Below are 14,637 nucleotides of genomic sequence, written 5' to 3'. Positions count from 1 at the left end.
ACTTGAAGAATATGTTTTCTGTTTATGAGGATATAAGTTTCGACTAAAACGCCGATACAAACGAGAAGTTATGTATTCACTGTGTTCGAGCGAAAGTTGCGCCAATTTTTTGGGCGAATAAGGCCCTCCCTTCTAGAATCTCTATGTCTCGTGGTCCTGGTGAAAGGATAGCGCCACATACTTTCTGGTCACTCTTCTCATGAAATTTCCCTAGCAGCATGTTGGAACAGTCTCTTCCTTGCATACCCGTTGTTAATAAAGAGAACAGTACTTGTAATGCTGCCCAAGGCTCGGAAGAGACGTCTAAAGCCGCCTATACTGGGGAAACTCAAAAACATAGAAGAGTAGTCACTTGGGGTGGTGAAGGTCCAGTTTCAGGACAATTTCGATTCTATGGAGCTCCAGAGGGCTATGGTGTGAATAATAATGATCGAAATCAGAAAAGGAATAGTGTTGTGTTTTATTTCAACCAAGTTGAAGCGCTATTTTTGAAGAGCTTTCACTTCCAAAGGCGCCAAAAGGTGGAGCTTTTATTGAATATCCTGGCGCCGTTGATCATTTTAGCAGTTTTGTATGGCATCAGCAAATTGGCAGATTCTGTAATGCATGACACGGCAGTAAAGTATGAAGCAAAGAACATGGGTTATTTTATTCCGCAGTTTCGAAATCCTTATTATGTGGGGTAAGTCGCTTATCTATCGGAAATCGTTGACATAACGATTCGAAATAGCACTAATAATGAATTCCTTGTGTCTCAGCCGGGTCAGGGTGAATCTGCAGGAAGTATCAGTTATCCTGCTTGCAGTATTTTTTCAAATCCCTCTCAATGTGCTCTTCTTGCAACTGAGAATAATGGACAGCCTAATGTGAAAACTTCTGGAATTTTGAGTGAATTTACTTTGCAACCTTTTGTAGGTGATAATCCTAAGCAGTTTTTAGTGTATGGAAATTTTTCGCAATTTAGAGGAAATACCTCTGAGATGTTGAAATACCTGAGTTATTATGAAGCAGCAGAACTTTATGGACACAATTTGATTGACTACGCTCTTTCTGTTCATACTAGTGACAAAGAAAGTAATGGTACAGTGCGAAGCAGCAAGTCTGGTCGTCAAGACATAATCCAGACATTGATGTCAGACAATCCCGGAAGTCTAGGGTTTGATAGCAATTATTACGCAGCATTTGCATTTAGTTATATCAACACCAATTTGGGAAACAACAGTTCCCCTTCGAGATTCACAGATTCTAACTCTTTGAGTTCTTTTTGGAAGCGGACCAGTCAAGGTGTCCTGTCTACGATTGGTTTTGTTGTTGATGTTTTTTACAATGCTGTACTAACTGAAACAATGGATTACTATGAGTACAACAGTTGTACTCGAGGAAACTGTCAGCTTGTTGCAAGTGTTATGAGACTATCTGATGCTTTTTATCGCTACACATTTGGAAGGAGTTCTTCTTCGGGAATTTTGTCTCAGAAAGAAGGTACTATTCGAGCAGCTTTACCTTCCAATTTATCAATTACAGATTTATTGTCATCTCTCAACCATCTCAACTATAGCAGTCCAAATGTATCAAATCTGCTTTTGGGTTCTAATCTCACGCAGTCTGAACGATATCGACTGACCAACCGACTTCCGTATCATGTCGCGAATCTTTTAATGCCTATGGAAAATGGTGTTCCAGCAATCAAAAATTTTTTGGATATTTATGGAATGATAGCCATAGCTTTGCTTTTGCATTTTCTCATACCTTCCTACATGAGAACCCTTGTTTATGAAAGGACGTCTGGTTTGAGAGTTCTCATGAAAATGATGGGGCTACAAACAGGAGTACGTCTATTATGAAAATGAGGAACTTGTTATGTACTGATGGTTTTTAGGTGTATTGGCTGGTGACTTACATTTTCATGCTTTTTATGTTTATACTATTTTCTGCCATCATTATTTTACTGGGATTAGCTTTCCGAATAACTTTTTTCTCGGAAAACTACCCTTTAACTTACATAGGATTGTTTTTTGTTTGGGGCAACACCTGCATCGCTTTTTCAATGTTTCTTTCAAGTTTGATGAGAAACCCTAGCCAAGCCTTGATGGTAAGGATAGGCCCGAATGTTAGTTTATATAATTTATTGACTAGTTACTCATAGTTGGGATGGACATATGTTATTGTTGTGAACTTCATGGGTTTCTTATATATCACTAAACTTGTGAAATACCATGCGAGTGAGTCACTTATGAACTGGACTAGCATTCTGCCATCCTTTGCTTTTCTTCGAGCGTTGTATTACATAGGCAAAGCAAATGAAGCGGGTAAGTGATGACTTTTTGTCGAACCCTATTTGCTAACTATAGCAGGATTTGCGGTATCCTTAAGTGGCGCTACTGGAATGTGTAGGAAACCTATGCCTTGTTGCATAGTAATGGAGTTTCTAGTAGTCGAGTGGATCCTATTTCTATTATTAGGTATCTATATAGATATGGTATTTCCTCAGCAAGGATATCGGAAGCATCCCTTGTTCTTCCTTGGTTTTCCGTGGTTCAAAAGTACAAGTCAAAGTTTAACCTTGCAAGGACTTAAAAGTTGGACCACTTTCTGTTGGCCAAGAACGGGAACCCATTCTCCGGAAGGAAGTACAGATTTGCCGATATCGTCGTATGATAACACAATTTCAGGTAGAACCAAGCTTCTTCTTGTTGATAGTCTAGCGACTAAAGTTGACTATAGGTTTAGATTCTCCTCGAAAGTTTGTCTCCAAAGACGATGTAGTACTTGATATAGATGAAATGGGAGGAGGAACACCTACTACAAAAAGTAGAGTATCCTTTCCTTTAGATGTTATTGAAGAGCAGCGCACTTGCTATCGGGGAATTTTAAATGAAAAGCCTGGCGTCTATTTGTTCCACTTGCGAAAGGAATACGATACTGGAAAGTTGTTTTCAAAGAAGCGAGTTCACGTGGCTTTGAAAGATCTTTCCTTTTCAATACCAATAGGTAGCTGTGTTGGAATGCTCGGAAGAAATGGCGCTGGAAAGACGACAACTGTCAGCATTATGTCAGGTATTTGGATTCTTATCGAGCCTTAGGAAAATCTTATAGACTACTTAATGTAGGACTCTTTCCACCAACGAGCGGGCAAGCATTTCTAGGAGGTTATTCTGTTTGGAAGGATATGCAACAAATCAATCTATTGACTGGAGTCTGTCCACAACATAGCATTCTTTGGGACGACTTGACTGCAGAAGAGCATCTTTATTTCTATGCAAAGTTGAAAGGTGGAGGGTCTAATATTAAAAAGCGTGTTGACAGTTTGTTGGAAAGTGTTGGCTTACACTCATCTAAGAGTCAGTTGGTTGGAAAATTTAGTGGCGGAATGAAACGAAGGTTGAGCGTTGCCATTGCCTTTGCTGGGGACCCGGAAATAGTATTTCTAGATGAACCAAGCACAGGTGGGATAACTTCAACGGGATTCTTCCCATATCGTATGGATAAATGATCATAGGTTTGGATCCTCTTTCGAAACATGCATTATGGAAGTTTATAGAAGAGCAAAAGCCAGGACGAGCAATTTTGCTGACTACTCATGCAATGGATGAAGCTGAACGTCTTTGTGATAAGGTATTTCTTCCAAGTTATCGTTGAAAGCTCTTTAATGTAGTGTAGATCGGTTTGGTTTCACACGGATCACTTTTATGTGTTGGTGACCCAGAGTCTTTAAAAAATCGTTTGGGAATGGGATACCGAATTGAAGTAACCATTGACAGTAAAAGACATGACCAAAGTGCAGCAATAGCCAAGGACATGTTGCTTCGACTGAATGGAGTTTTCAAGGAAAAAGTGGAGTTGAACCGAAACATAAATGGTCATCTGATATATAATATACCTCGATCTGTTGTGCTTCTGTCTAGAGTCTTTGAGGAAGTAGCCAAACTCACAAAGGATTTTCCAATAAGAGATTGGGCTGTTTCAAGTAGCACTTTGGAAGACGTTTTTGTGCGAGTTGTCTCCAACGACAAAGGTGACTTTTTTGACGATATTCAAGAAAATCCATCTTATTCTCCCAAACATTTTAGAGGTTTGAGACAGCGTACTGTTTCAAGTCCTATTGCTTAATATTGATCAACCGCGAAGACATTTTGTAGATAAAAACTGTGGCATCAAAAATAACACTTTTATTTGATTACCATACATGCTCAATTTCACTAAGATTCCGAAGATGAAAGTATACTCTTATGAACCATTCGTTCTCTATGTATCAAGTGACAAGTATATTCCACTTTGTTTAACAAGTTCGTGATACGATGAGACCAATCATTAAGAACTGCTTCACTCGATTGGGGCTTCGTAAACCGAACTATACCTGAAGGCCGATCGATTTTGGCCCAGAACACTTGACTGGATACTTGATCACTAAGATATTTTTCCGTTTCCTCTGGGTTCAAATCTAATAATTTCGCAAGTTTTTCAACAGAAATACAAGTATAGTAAACTGTGATAACTCGAAGATTATGTTCAATAGTTCTCACATGTAAAAGGTTCATGGCTTCCTTTTCATCCAAAAATTCCAACAACGAAATGCCTTTCAATTCTCGTCCAAACCGTGTTATCATTTCGGACCATTGAATAAGTTCTTTCTTCGTATAAAATTCTAAAAGCTTTGAAAATTCTCCAAGGTCTCCAAGTTGCTTATATTCTGATATCCTAAAAAGCAAGTCATTCTGTTCGTTATTGAACGAAGACAGTAGAATACAAATAACAGCATTTCGGAGTTCTTGCTTCCAAGAAGCATCTTGTTGGGCCAGCAAAGTTTGATATCGAGCTATATAACACTTGCAAGCTTCTAAAAAGTCTTTGTTGTAAACATGTAACCGCACCATAAGTCTATTGTAAGAGAGACGTAAGTCTTCAAAGTCGTCACCCTCAAAGCTTCGAGGAGTAATTTTACGAGACACAACAGAAGCTCGAATATAATCTCCCTTATCCAACGATAGTCTTATTTGTTCAAGGATGAAGACGATCTTTTCTCTTTTGTCCATAGAACCAAAAGTTTCCACTTGAAGTTCTTCCATTAAATCAGCAGCAACTGCAACGTTCCCCTTCGATTCCTCTATTTCTGCAAGAGTTTTGGTGAGTCTTGCTCGTTCTAATTCAAGGAAGATCTTTCCTTCTGTAACTTCTCTCAAAACTCTCAGTGCTTCTAATCTTGTGGATTCATCCAGGTTAGGGTCATTGAGGTAAGTCATACACTCTCTCACAACAGTGGCAATCGCTTGCTTGACTTGGGCTCTTCTCTTCGATAAAAGTTGAACATGTTCCAAAATAAGTTTCCAGTCACCTCTTTTACGGCATAGTCTGATAATTTCTAAACAAACTTTAGTTGTCTCGGCGGTCAACCCTGCGAGACGATAATTCCTTTCCAAACCCAGTAATTCTCCGAGAACGTCCGAAAGTGGCTTATTATCAGATTGAGAGATTTTCTCTTGAATCTCATTTTCAGCTTCCCGTGTTATCTCGAGCTCCATGGGTTCTTCGTTTGGTTCCAGTTTTGACTTGAAAGAGCCTCCTTCCATATTGAGCTGTATCAAGTTCGCCCAATTTGGCCAATAGTAAGTTTGGAGGTTATGGTCTTTTCTTTCTTTATAAGATATTGCCTTACACTAATATTTTACAAGTCTTCAAAATATCCACAAACAATTCCTTTGTTTCTTTAGACACAGAATGAGTCTTCTTAGAGACAATGGCTAAGAAAAAGATTGGAGGATGCTTAAAAGTCTTACCATTTCATCAACCTTTGCCCTTTTTACACAACTGCATAAGAAACGTTTTAAACTTTACTGAATAAAATATTTATTCAATGTCAGTGCTAAAGTTACTTACGTGAGAGTATGTCTCAAAAACAATCACAAAAGAACTTTCAGTTTGAATTCTTCGTAAAACAGTTAACAGTCACATTTGTTGTATCTGAGTAACACGAAAATGGCGAAACTACTTCTTACGATAAGTACTAAAAAGTTTTCAATAAAATGTACATTTCACCAAAGCATTACCAACCTTTCCAAAAAAGAAGCTGATGAGTACAATTAAAAAAACTTGAATCACAGAGAAACCTATGTTTCCAACAAGACCATTATTTGTGTTCTTTCGTGAACTCTTCACACGGTTATGCGGCTCCCCAGTTTCTTGAAAATGTCCATCTCTTGCAGTGAGGACTTCTGATAGATAAAAGTGAAAATGATAAAGTCCAAACATTTTGGAATACAAACCTGAATCATTCTCTTCGTATGATGATGAAGATGCTGAGTTTCTGTATTCTTCCCTTCCATATTTACTATCTCTTAGTTTTTCAAGTTCTAAATCCCGGAGTGCAAGCTCTGTATTCAATACATGAATTCTTTCTAGAGCCAATTGATATCGTTCTTCCAGTGAGATAAGAGAATGATTCTTTTCTAATAATCTTTCGAGAGTTATAAAGGTTCTCATTAGAGATACTCAAAACATACCTTGGAGATGAAGCAGTTGATAGATTTATTCTTTCCAACGTGAAGCGCGACGAGTCGTTTAAGTCAATGGGAAGTTTGCTATCTTCTTTGGTCTTGTCTTGTTTTACTGCTCCGTTTCCAACGAGAGGGTCGGAAGCAAACCTGTCCGAGTAAATACTTGTATATGCCTCCGATCCCTTTGAAACTCCTTCAGTGTATCTTTCTGTGGGCTGAAGAGACGCTTGTGATGAGTAAGCATTTGAGCTGGAGCCGAGATCCATACTGTGTCCTCCTAATACAAATTGGACTCGAAATTTCTGCTGCAAGACTGATTCCTCCTTCACCTTTTTCCATAGCTCGTGAACATCTGTTTTCGCTGCTTCTGAAGATATCTTTATCACTTGTAGTAAAAATCTGTCCTTACTAGCCTTGAGGTCTTCTGGTATATCCTTCAAAGGTTCGAGCGTTATTAGAACATCTTTCCTTTCACCTGGTTTGATAATTCCGACACTAGGGCGTACCGAGTAGCGCTGTGGCTGTGTAGTTTTTACTTTGAAGCATACATAACTTTTTGAAATATTTTCTACTGTCAAACTTGTGGAAGCAGGCTTTCCTGACTCCACAAAGAGGTCTAGTTGTTTAGTGGACAATTTCACTACCGAATCCATATGACCAAAGATTTATTATACCAACTTGATTGGAAGATGTATTACTTTGAACTTCAGACTTGAAAGGAACTGTTTGATGATACTTTATATGTCTTTTTCAAAATTGAGAATTAAAAAGGATATCTATTATTATTACCTCTTTCAAACGTGGTCTCTATTATAAATTATTGATGCTATTTGAAACTATCATTTTCCAAGTAAATATAAATGGGACTTTTGCACATGATGAATATAGGAAATTGAAGGTACACCTACTATATAAAACAGCTTGAGGTTTATAGAACCAATGAAGTAATTATGTAAACTTCATTTGTTATGGCCATCTGCAACAAAAATCTCCAAGAATCTGTGTGGAGAATTCTGTCATGTTCCTAAGCATTGTCTTTGGGTCAAAAACTCCTCAGCTTTCAAGTAGGGGTCGAACTTGCTGGATATGCGAGAAAAGAAATAGAAACATTTCAAAGTTTCCTTGTTTTCTGAGAACAGTCAACTGCTTGTTCAGTGATAAACCAGTTGAAGGACCTTTTCCAGGTCGTTTTGGAAAGTGGTACCTTACAGAAAGAGATGTGTTTGAAGTTTGGTGTTATAGAGGTTCTTTAGGAGTCTCTTCTCTTTGCCTTGGCATCAGTTTAGTTCTTGCTAACTTTTTTCCCGATATTCCACACCGTTTTCTGGATCTTTCCATTTGGCTGAGTACTTTGTCACTTTACGTAGCGTTATGGTACGTTCACATCTATGCAAAAGTACTTAAGCAAACCCTACAGATTCTTTGGTTTGTGGGAGTTGTGGGAATGTTATTCGTTCAGTTTTCTTCAGAGTCAAATGGCCTTGTCTTGGAAACTGTGAAACACCCTTCCTCTTTGTTATTTTCAGGTTGGACTCTTATTGCATTCAGTGGACTCTTGTTTAAGGAAGCTTTCTGTTACCGTCAATATGAAGCCATATTGTTGACTTTCATGGTCCCTGCTCTTTCAATTGGACACTTTCTTTCTTTATTATCTGCCGAAACAGCAAATATATTATCATTTTTCACTAGCTTATCGTATATTTATTTTGTAGTAAGGAAGTTTAGCTCACCGGTTGTGAATGACCTTGGAGACAAAAGCATCTTTGAGTTTCTGGATAAACAGACTCCATAAAGTTCTTAGAGACGTCAAAGAATACAACAATGTTGTGTCACGTAGCTCCTTTCAACTCAGACCGATTCCTTTTTCATACATCAGCCAAGAAAGAGAGTTTTCTACACTTTTGTCTGATTGTTCTTCCGCTGACTTGATGAAAGGATTTCCAGAACTGCTATCTTGTTCTAGAAACCTTTCAACTTTCTCAAGCAGAGTATTGCACACCCTCCGAATGGATAATATTCGCAAATTCAATGCGTGAGAATCTTTCTCATCAACTTCAGACTCCTTCAAATACAAGGAATAACTATCGTTCAAGTATTTGAGATATTCTTGGTCAGGTTTGGTTCGGAGTAGATCCGGCAAGGCTTGAAGAGTCTCTTCTCCTGGTACTTTTGGCTTTAAGATCCACTCCGAGGAAGAAAGGAAAAGAGTTTCCAAATCTCTTCTAAGTAAGTGTTCTAAAGTGACAATAGAAACGTACTTTTCATACAACTGCTCTCTGCTCAAAAACTTGACTACTTCAAATACAAAGATTTATTTTAGCGAACCTACCGAAAACTTTCGTTCCAATCCTGTGACATGGTTTCTGACAACTTATAGTCATTCAACAGCTGAATAACCTTATTTGACAAGTCTTCTACTCGAACTCGCAGCCTTGAGAAGGATTGCATGTCCATCGCACATAAAATGTGGAAAAGAATGACTCGTGCTTTAGTAATTGTGGATGTTCAAAGAGACTTTTGCAAAGGGGGCAGTCTGGTTGGTTGCAGTCCTAGTCCTGTTCAACATCTAAGTTGCCAACTAGGAAGTTCCGGGTGCTGAGGAAATTTTGAAGCCTATCAATGAACTTCGCAATACAGGATTTTTCGATGTTGTAGTTGAGACTCAGGTAAGCTGTTTGGATGTGAGTGATACTGAGATGGTTGGAATTCTCGAAGGATTGGCACCCGGAGAATCATGTTTCTTTTGCTAAGAATCATCCTGGTCACGAAGTGTTTGACGCGATAGAAGTATTGACATATTTGAAGTGAGTTATAGCCTCGTTAATTGTGCTGTGTTAGGAAAGTGGTGTGAAACAGATTCTGTGGCCTGTGCATTGCGTTCAGAACTCAGTAGGAGCAGAATTTCATCCACTTTTAACTCATCGAGATAGGTAATATTGGACTTGTTTGAGAATCGGCTTTAAACGCATTGATTGTCAGTGATATACTAATTCAGAAGGGAACTGATCCAAACATAGATTCTTATTCTGCGTTCTGGGACAATGGAAAGCAGAAACAGACTCAACTAAAAGAAAGACTTGTTGAAAAAGATGTATCGCAGTTATACGTTTGTGGTAAGTTCTTTGCTCTACTTTATGTAACGCCAACGTTTCTTTCCATAGGACTAGCTTTGGACTTTTGTGTAGCTTATACTTGTCTTGATGGAGTGCTAGAGGGATTCGAGACGTATTTAATACTTGACTGTTCGGTAAGGTCTTGTGACTGTATTTCTGATAAACTTAAAGAATTGGAATAGAGAGCGATTTCCACGAGTTCTTTGACCATGAAACTCTTAGAATTGGCCTCCTCTGATGTGAAGTTTACATATTCAAGTCTCTGCTGCAAAAATTAATGAATATCTACAAGTTATAAAAGACAAAGAAGCGATTTTTTGTAAGTTTCTTTTATGCAGACAGATATGGCTCTAACATCGAATAGAAACAAAGAAACAAAACCAAGAAAATAGAGTCATTCCTATTCTTGACTTGTCCAAAACCAATGAAAACAAAAACTTTTGCATTTTACAACATCTAATGCCATTAACAATGCAAAATACTTAAAAGTTTTTAAGAACATCATTCACTGCTTGGAAAGTTCTTTCTCGTTCAACACCATTTGGAATGATACTCTGATCAATTATCAATTGATAAAAACCACAATCAACTAGATGCAAGTATACTTACTTTTTTCAGGGATCTTTTTGTAGAGGAAAGTTTCTGCTTTGATTTCTTTCCCTCCTCATGTTTCCCGAGTGACCGGTTGGAAATGGATACAATTTTGGCCGACCTTTCTAAACTCTTGGAACTACGTTTATCTGCTCTTAACGCGTGTGTAGGCAGTTGATTTTTGGACAAACTTCTCTTGTTGCGTTCCTGATTCTTACGATTAGATGCGATTCTTTTCCTTTTACCTTCCTTTAATAGATCAAATGGAGACTCTCCAGGTTCCAACGAAGGGTCATGAGGCAATATCACCTGATTACTTCCATCATTGATGCTGCGGTAACCGTGAATCGGACGAAATTCTGCACGACCCTCATCCCAGGCAAATTTATCTCTCTTCCTCTTTCGTATTCCTCGAATCTTTGCAAACTGTTCCCACTTTGTCAGAGGCTTTTCTTTAGGGATCGGCTTGGCACGTGGAATTACTGAAAATGGTTCGGGTAACTCCCTTTGACTCTTCCGCTCCGAGCTTTGTTCAGGTAAAGTGAAAAGGCCATGAACAAGAAACTCTACAGAACGTCGAATACGTTCTTCTAGTTCTTGTTTTGTTTCTTCTTGAAATATGGGTCTCACGTCTGCACAAGACAAACTCCCCAAGTCAACTTCAACACCGTCCATCAAGTCTCAATCAAATTTACTTATCGGGAAAAATGTGATTATTTCTTCAAACCAAAAAAAGGCGTAGCTGCCGAAAAATAAGTGCTTTGGATTCCGCTCTGATTACTTAGCGAACCAACACCCACGCCTCCAGGAGCAGGTGTTAAAGTTCCCAACTGCATTCCTTCGCCTGAAGCAAAAGAAAGACTAGTTTGAAAGCCGGACATAAGTTTCTTCCCCAAAGAAGGTTCTTTGGAACGCAGTTTTTCCAACTTCCTTTTGGCTGCCTTTGAAACAGAGTCTGTTTTTGTACTTTGCAAGTGGAGAGATCCTGACCCTATCATACCAAAACCCTAGAAAACAAATAAGAAAGTGTTTAAGTGAGAAGAAAGACACAAACAGTTTCGATGTCATTCCCATAACTTTCTTCTGGCTTCCCAAACGCCAAACGATTCTGTTGCTTTCGAAGTTCAGTTACAGCATAAAGTTGCTTTTGTTTTCGCAATCGACGACCACCGCGTCGCTTCTTAGGTTTTTCATCAGGTACCTACAGTTATAGTTATAATAATTGAACAATAAGAGAAACAGAAACGTACAGGTAGAGGTTTTGCAGTCTTTGCAGGCGGAGGTTCTTGCCACTTTTCAAATTTCTGACGGACTTCCTCCTTGAGTTGTCTTCCTATCCTTCCGTCCCTACTTTGTTTTGCTGCGTCAACACGAGCAGCTAAAGAAACTTTGGCAGATATAAGACGGTTTCCTTTCTTTCTCAAGCCGTAAGGTAAAGACTGGACTTCTGAATAACGAAAAATATAGCCCTACCAAAGTGCATGTCAAATAAAACCATCATAATATTCTGAATACCCACTTCATGAGGACTCGTGAACCTTGTGGACAGGCCTAAACCAAGAGATTTGTTGGATCCAAGAGTCTGTATATTGCAGGAAGGAATCTTCGCCAAGTTTTCTATGCCTCCAGCTAAACCGATAAGCTGTGCTGCTATGGAACTACCAACCAGAACTGTCACATTTGGCGCCAACAGACTCATTCGACTTTCAACAAAATTTACAAGCTTCTTCTGCACTTCGTCTAAATAAAATATCTCTTTGCAAAGTTCAAGCACTTCGTCTAGTTCGTCTTCTGACAGTACCTCTCCCATTGTAGAGGCAAAAGTAACTGCTACAGTTATTACCGTTGCTTGAGGGAGAACTCCACTCAAGTCTTTTCGACAAAGATCGACGTCGTTCCTAAGAATGAAGACAGTTCGTGCATAGTCAACGGGGTCAGAAACCAAAGTTTCCAATTCAGGAAAGCGCTTTCCGTAGGCTTTCTTTAGTTTTTTCCCTATAGAAGCAATTTCTTCCTTGACAAAAGAAAGGTAGTTCATACAAAGATTAACAAGTTCGTACTCTCTTGGTCCAACTTGTTCCGAAGAATCTTGAGCTTCAGAAACTAGCTCTAAAACTTCCTTAAAGTCGGAACTTGTCTGCTTTCCTTGAGCCTTTGAATTTGCTCCACTAGGGTGTTCAGCGTTGTCCAGACTTTCCGAATTTCTAGTATCATCTTCTAAATCTTCCACAAACTGTTCCGCAAGGGTAGACATGAGCCCAGTAAAAGTTCCTATTGACTGAAGGGTTTTACAAATAAACAATCCTCGTGAAAGACTGTGGTTCCCTTAAGCTGCTGCAGAATTCAAACTGTTCTACGACCAATTAGCCAATCCAGAATTAAGGCGGAAACAGTATTCATTCTTTATGAGAAATATACCAAAATATTCGTTAAACTATTCAATATTCAGCAATATCTGATGGTTTAGGTAAATTTTAAGGACCAGGTCTGTTTACATAGCCATTGAGAGATTCCATTAAAAAAATAGTTTTCTTTCCAGAAAACAGAGTGTTGGATAATGGAATTTTCACAAGGTAGAGAATTCACTTGTAAAAAGCATATCAAATAGAAGACGCAAGTTTCAAAACTAACACAAGTTCTCAAAGAATACAAGTTGAGTCTGAATTTGTACAACACCCTTTTGATAAAATTTAGGAACAACTTCATTAGCGGCTACAATAGATAAAATTGATAGCTTTATAACAAATGTTTACAAGACAAAGAAGAACATGCCTTTTATAAGAGATAGAAGACCGTTGGCTTTTCAGAGAAAAATTCAACGAACAGACTGTTTCAAAGTGTATCAAGAAAGAAAAATAAACTCAGCAGCTTAAAAACTTATCAGAAATTTTCAAAGAAAATGGAGTTGATTCCTTTAACTAGCTTGTTTCTTCTATGTCTAAACCTGAACATTTCTTTGGTTTGTATATTTTTTTCCAGCCGGGGAATTTCTACTCTCCATAGAGGAATGTTATGAAAATGATAATCACTTTGACCTGATTATTAAGATATTCAGTCCGTTGAAGTCCAATATGCTTGCTTCCTAAAGGGATGTGTGTTGCTTGATGATAAATTGAGAGGTTCGCAAAGAAATTTTTCCGGTTTGGTAATGTTGAAGAATAGTCCTGGAGTTTCTACTCTGGGAGATGAAGAGTTCATAAACTCTCTTGCTTTCAGAAAGACCTTGGACTCATAGGCAACTCGAAGACGAGAGTCAACGCATATGTTTTTGGCACCAATGTTCCAAAGATCCTTGCAGAATAGTGTACACTCAGAACAAGGGCATTCTTGCAAAGCTGCATCTGCCAGTCTAAATCGTAGACGACGTTCAATAAGGGGCCAAGCATGAAATGCAACTATTCCATTCCAACAACTGTATACTGGTACACAGCTGCCTTGAAGACAGAGAGTGCGATCCTCCTTGGATGGGAACATATCACAGTTTTGCCTATTTCCTAAAACTTTCCCAGAGATGTCTCGGGCTACCCAAGTATCATAGAAAGAAATTCTCTTATCAAAATCTAATCCACAAACCATGTTAGCTCCCTTTTCAAAATATTCGATGGAATGAACCAAGTCTGTAGCACAGAAGAAAACATCATTTATGAAGACCACAATATCTGCAGTAAATGTTTTCTCAAAGAGAGGTCTCAATGCAGCGTTTCTCAAGTTTGCCATGAAATCTATCCTGTTTTGAGTTTTGCCTTTAGTCAATTTCCCACAGTGAACAAAGTGGTCAATTCCCAGAGTCTTTAGAGTTTTGGCAAATTCTTTGACTTTTTTGCAAGTATCATCTTTGCTTCCACTCTCGTATATAGACACGAAGCTCTTTGAAGCAACATTAGCTGTAAGCAACTTGAGTAGCTCGAAAGATTGCCTCGGAAACACTTTGGAGCTGTCCTTCAGATTGATAGCATACAATATACGCATGGGGTTTCTTGAAGGAACTGTTTCAGGGAAAGTACCACAAACGTCTGTTCCATTGAAAGTCTCCGAGTCGAGTCTCTGCTTTCTCTGAATTTCTAGAAAGTTAGTTAGGTTCAAGGAGGCGTAACTCCTAAGAAAGACTTGGTTTAACCGATGTGTCTTGTTAATCTGTAGAAAAAGGAACACAAAAGCAGTGCAACATAGCGCCTTTATCAAGGTAGATCCCTTTGACATTTTATACAAAGTACATTTGGCGCCAAATGTCCCAACTGCTGGGGCGTTCTCGGCCCATTTTTAAATCAGGGGCCGTATTTGAAGCATGAGCAAGTATTCCTGCATTTTTATAAATATATTGTCATTGGATGTAGAAATAGGAAAACAAAAACTTGAAGGCTATAAGGTTAAACATCTTCCTCTATGAAGGCTGGATTCTAGTAAAGGCCAGTTGCATAGAAAGTCACGTCATGATTCTTATA

The 14,637-nt window shown here is 38.6% G+C and overlaps 9 protein-coding genes across 11 annotated transcripts; 3 read left to right on the top strand and 6 right to left on the bottom strand.

The window, feature by feature from the left end:
• Window positions 1-202: 202 nt before the first annotated feature.
• Gasu_51260 (ABC-2 type transport system, ATP-binding protein) lies at window positions 203-4,137 on the top strand. Its single transcript, XM_005703731.1, has 9 exons — window positions 203-682; window positions 731-1,829; window positions 1,880-2,092; window positions 2,147-2,309; window positions 2,355-2,672; window positions 2,725-3,057; window positions 3,111-3,446; window positions 3,500-3,615; window positions 3,661-4,137. The coding sequence occupies exons 1-9, from the start codon at window positions 219-221 to the stop codon at window positions 4,108-4,110; spliced, it is 3,492 nt and encodes a 1,163-aa protein (XP_005703788.1). The 5' UTR covers window positions 203-218; the 3' UTR covers window positions 4,111-4,137.
• A 4-nt stretch (window positions 4,138-4,141) lies between these two features.
• Window positions 4,142-5,732, bottom strand: Gasu_51250 (26S proteasome regulatory subunit N5). Its single transcript, XM_005703730.1, has one exon. The coding sequence runs from the start codon at window positions 5,565-5,567 to the stop codon at window positions 4,200-4,202; it is 1,368 nt and encodes a 455-aa protein (XP_005703787.1). The 5' UTR covers window positions 5,568-5,732; the 3' UTR covers window positions 4,142-4,199.
• An 80-nt stretch (window positions 5,733-5,812) lies between these two features.
• On the bottom strand, window positions 5,813-7,172 carry Gasu_51240 (vesicle-associated membrane protein-associated protein A). Of its 2 annotated transcripts, XM_005703728.1 has the most exons (4): window positions 6,498-7,172; window positions 6,261-6,451; window positions 6,049-6,209; window positions 5,813-6,001 (listed from the first exon to the last, which is right to left on the bottom strand). In XM_005703728.1, exons 1-4 carry the CDS (start codon window positions 7,142-7,144, stop codon window positions 5,990-5,992), a joined length of 1,011 nt encoding a protein of 336 aa, XP_005703785.1. In that variant the 5' UTR covers window positions 7,145-7,172; the 3' UTR covers window positions 5,813-5,989. The 2 variants fall into 2 exon arrangements, with proteins under 2 accessions (XP_005703785.1, XP_005703786.1); XM_005703729.1 differs by having other exon boundaries at window positions 6,049-6,451.
• Window positions 7,173-7,462: 290 nt separating this feature from the next.
• On the top strand, window positions 7,463-8,307 carry Gasu_51230 (uncharacterized protein). Its single transcript, XM_005703727.1, has one exon. It carries the CDS (start codon window positions 7,510-7,512, stop codon window positions 8,281-8,283), a length of 774 nt encoding a protein of 257 aa, XP_005703784.1. The 5' UTR covers window positions 7,463-7,509; the 3' UTR covers window positions 8,284-8,307.
• A 4-nt stretch (window positions 8,308-8,311) lies between these two features.
• Gasu_51220 (uncharacterized protein) lies at window positions 8,312-8,942 on the bottom strand. Its single transcript, XM_005703726.1, has 2 exons — window positions 8,821-8,942; window positions 8,312-8,767 (listed from the first exon to the last, which is right to left on the bottom strand). The coding sequence occupies exons 1-2, from the start codon at window positions 8,937-8,939 to the stop codon at window positions 8,335-8,337; spliced, it is 552 nt and encodes a 183-aa protein (XP_005703783.1). The 5' UTR covers window positions 8,940-8,942; the 3' UTR covers window positions 8,312-8,334.
• Window positions 8,943-8,952: 10 nt separating this feature from the next.
• On the top strand, window positions 8,953-10,057 carry Gasu_51210 (nicotinamidase). Of its 2 annotated transcripts, none has more exons than XM_005703724.1 (7): window positions 8,953-9,027; window positions 9,074-9,157; window positions 9,207-9,278; window positions 9,330-9,421; window positions 9,471-9,604; window positions 9,653-9,738; window positions 9,787-10,057. In XM_005703724.1, the coding sequence occupies exons 1-7, from the start codon at window positions 8,956-8,958 to the stop codon at window positions 9,880-9,882; spliced, it is 636 nt and encodes a 211-aa protein (XP_005703781.1). In that variant the 5' UTR covers window positions 8,953-8,955; the 3' UTR covers window positions 9,883-10,057. Both variants share the same exon structure in this region, with proteins under 2 accessions (XP_005703781.1, XP_005703782.1).
• A 4-nt stretch (window positions 10,058-10,061) lies between these two features.
• Window positions 10,062-10,872, bottom strand: Gasu_51200 (ribosome biogenesis regulatory protein (RRS1) family protein). Its single transcript, XM_005703723.1, has 2 exons — window positions 10,214-10,872; window positions 10,062-10,158 (listed from the first exon to the last, which is right to left on the bottom strand). Exons 1-2 carry the CDS (start codon window positions 10,868-10,870, stop codon window positions 10,087-10,089), a joined length of 729 nt encoding a protein of 242 aa, XP_005703780.1. The 5' UTR covers window positions 10,871-10,872; the 3' UTR covers window positions 10,062-10,086.
• Window positions 10,873-10,881: 9 nt separating this feature from the next.
• Window positions 10,882-12,572, bottom strand: Gasu_51190 (U4/U6 small nuclear ribonucleoprotein PRP31). The gene is made up of 4 exons (XM_005703722.1): window positions 11,715-12,572; window positions 11,446-11,664; window positions 11,250-11,396; window positions 10,882-11,202 (listed from the first exon to the last, which is right to left on the bottom strand). The coding sequence occupies exons 1-4, from the start codon at window positions 12,447-12,449 to the stop codon at window positions 10,909-10,911; spliced, it is 1,395 nt and encodes a 464-aa protein (XP_005703779.1). The 5' UTR covers window positions 12,450-12,572; the 3' UTR covers window positions 10,882-10,908.
• A 559-nt stretch (window positions 12,573-13,131) lies between these two features.
• Window positions 13,132-14,422, bottom strand: Gasu_51180 (peptidase M48). Its single transcript, XM_005703721.1, has one exon. The coding sequence runs from the start codon at window positions 14,393-14,395 to the stop codon at window positions 13,247-13,249; it is 1,149 nt and encodes a 382-aa protein (XP_005703778.1). The 5' UTR covers window positions 14,396-14,422; the 3' UTR covers window positions 13,132-13,246.
• Between the last annotated feature and the right edge of the window lie 215 nt (window positions 14,423-14,637).

This window comes from Galdieria sulphuraria (genome assembly GCF_000341285.1).
Source record: "Galdieria sulphuraria unplaced genomic scaffold scaf_50, whole genome shotgun sequence".
Lineage (NCBI taxonomy): Eukaryota > Rhodophyta > Bangiophyceae > Galdieriales > Galdieriaceae > Galdieria > Galdieria sulphuraria.
Note: the sequence above shows the minus strand (reverse complement) of the source record. Positions and strands in the feature narration are given on the sequence as shown.

Bases quoted from the DNA above. Each gene is read 5' to 3' on its own strand.
- Gasu_51200 (XM_005703723.1), bottom strand. From the start codon at position 10,870: ATGGACGGTGTTGAAGTTGACTTGGGGAGTTTGTCTTGTGCAGACGTG. The intron at 10,159-10,213 runs GTAAGTATACTT...ATAATTGATCAG, and splicing joins CAAAAAGATCCCTGAAAAAA to AGTATCATTCCAAATGGTGT.
- Gasu_51240 (XM_005703729.1), bottom strand. From the start codon at position 7,144: ATGGATTCGGTAGTGAAATTGTCCACTAAACAACTAGACCTCTTTGTG. The intron at 6,452-6,497 runs GTATGTTTTGAG...AACTCTCGAAAG, and splicing joins TCAACTGCTTCATCTCCAAG to ATTATTAGAAAAGAATCATT.
- Gasu_51260 (XM_005703731.1), top strand. From the start codon at position 219: ATGTTGGAACAGTCTCTTCCTTGCATACCCGTTGTTAATAAAGAGAAC. The intron at 683-730 runs GTAAGTCGCTTA...GATTCGAAATAG, and splicing joins CGAAATCCTTATTATGTGGG to CACTAATAATGAATTCCTTG. The intron at 2,310-2,354 runs GTAAGTGATGAC...TAACTATAGCAG, and splicing joins AGGCAAAGCAAATGAAGCGG to GATTTGCGGTATCCTTAAGT.
- Gasu_51190 (XM_005703722.1), bottom strand. From the start codon at position 12,449: ATGTCTACCCTTGCGGAACAGTTTGTGGAAGATTTAGAAGATGATACT. The intron at 11,665-11,714 runs GTGGGTATTCAG...GCACTTTGGTAG, and splicing joins GGTTCACGAGTCCTCATGAA to GGCTATATTTTTCGTTATTC. The intron at 11,397-11,445 runs GTACGTTTCTGT...CTATAACTGTAG, and splicing joins AGACTGCAAAACCTCTACCT to GTACCTGATGAAAAACCTAA.
- Gasu_51230 (XM_005703727.1), top strand. From the start codon at position 7,510: ATGTTCCTAAGCATTGTCTTTGGGTCAAAAACTCCTCAGCTTTCAAGT.
- Gasu_51250 (XM_005703730.1), bottom strand. From the start codon at position 5,567: ATGGAAGGAGGCTCTTTCAAGTCAAAACTGGAACCAAACGAAGAACCC.
- Gasu_51220 (XM_005703726.1), bottom strand. From the start codon at position 8,939: ATGCAATCCTTCTCAAGGCTGCGAGTTCGAGTAGAAGACTTGTCAAAT. The intron at 8,768-8,820 runs GTAGGTTCGCTA...GTTTTTGAGCAG, and splicing joins GATTGGAACGAAAGTTTTCG to AGAGCAGTTGTATGAAAAGT.
- Gasu_51180 (XM_005703721.1), bottom strand. From the start codon at position 14,395: ATGTCAAAGGGATCTACCTTGATAAAGGCGCTATGTTGCACTGCTTTT.
- Gasu_51210 (XM_005703724.1), top strand. From the start codon at position 8,956: ATGTGGAAAAGAATGACTCGTGCTTTAGTAATTGTGGATGTTCAAAGA. The intron at 9,028-9,073 runs GTTGGTTGCAGT...GTTGCCAACTAG, and splicing joins TTTGCAAAGGGGGCAGTCTG to GAAGTTCCGGGTGCTGAGGA. The intron at 9,739-9,786 runs GTAAGGTCTTGT...GAATTGGAATAG, and splicing joins ATTTAATACTTGACTGTTCG to AGAGCGATTTCCACGAGTTC.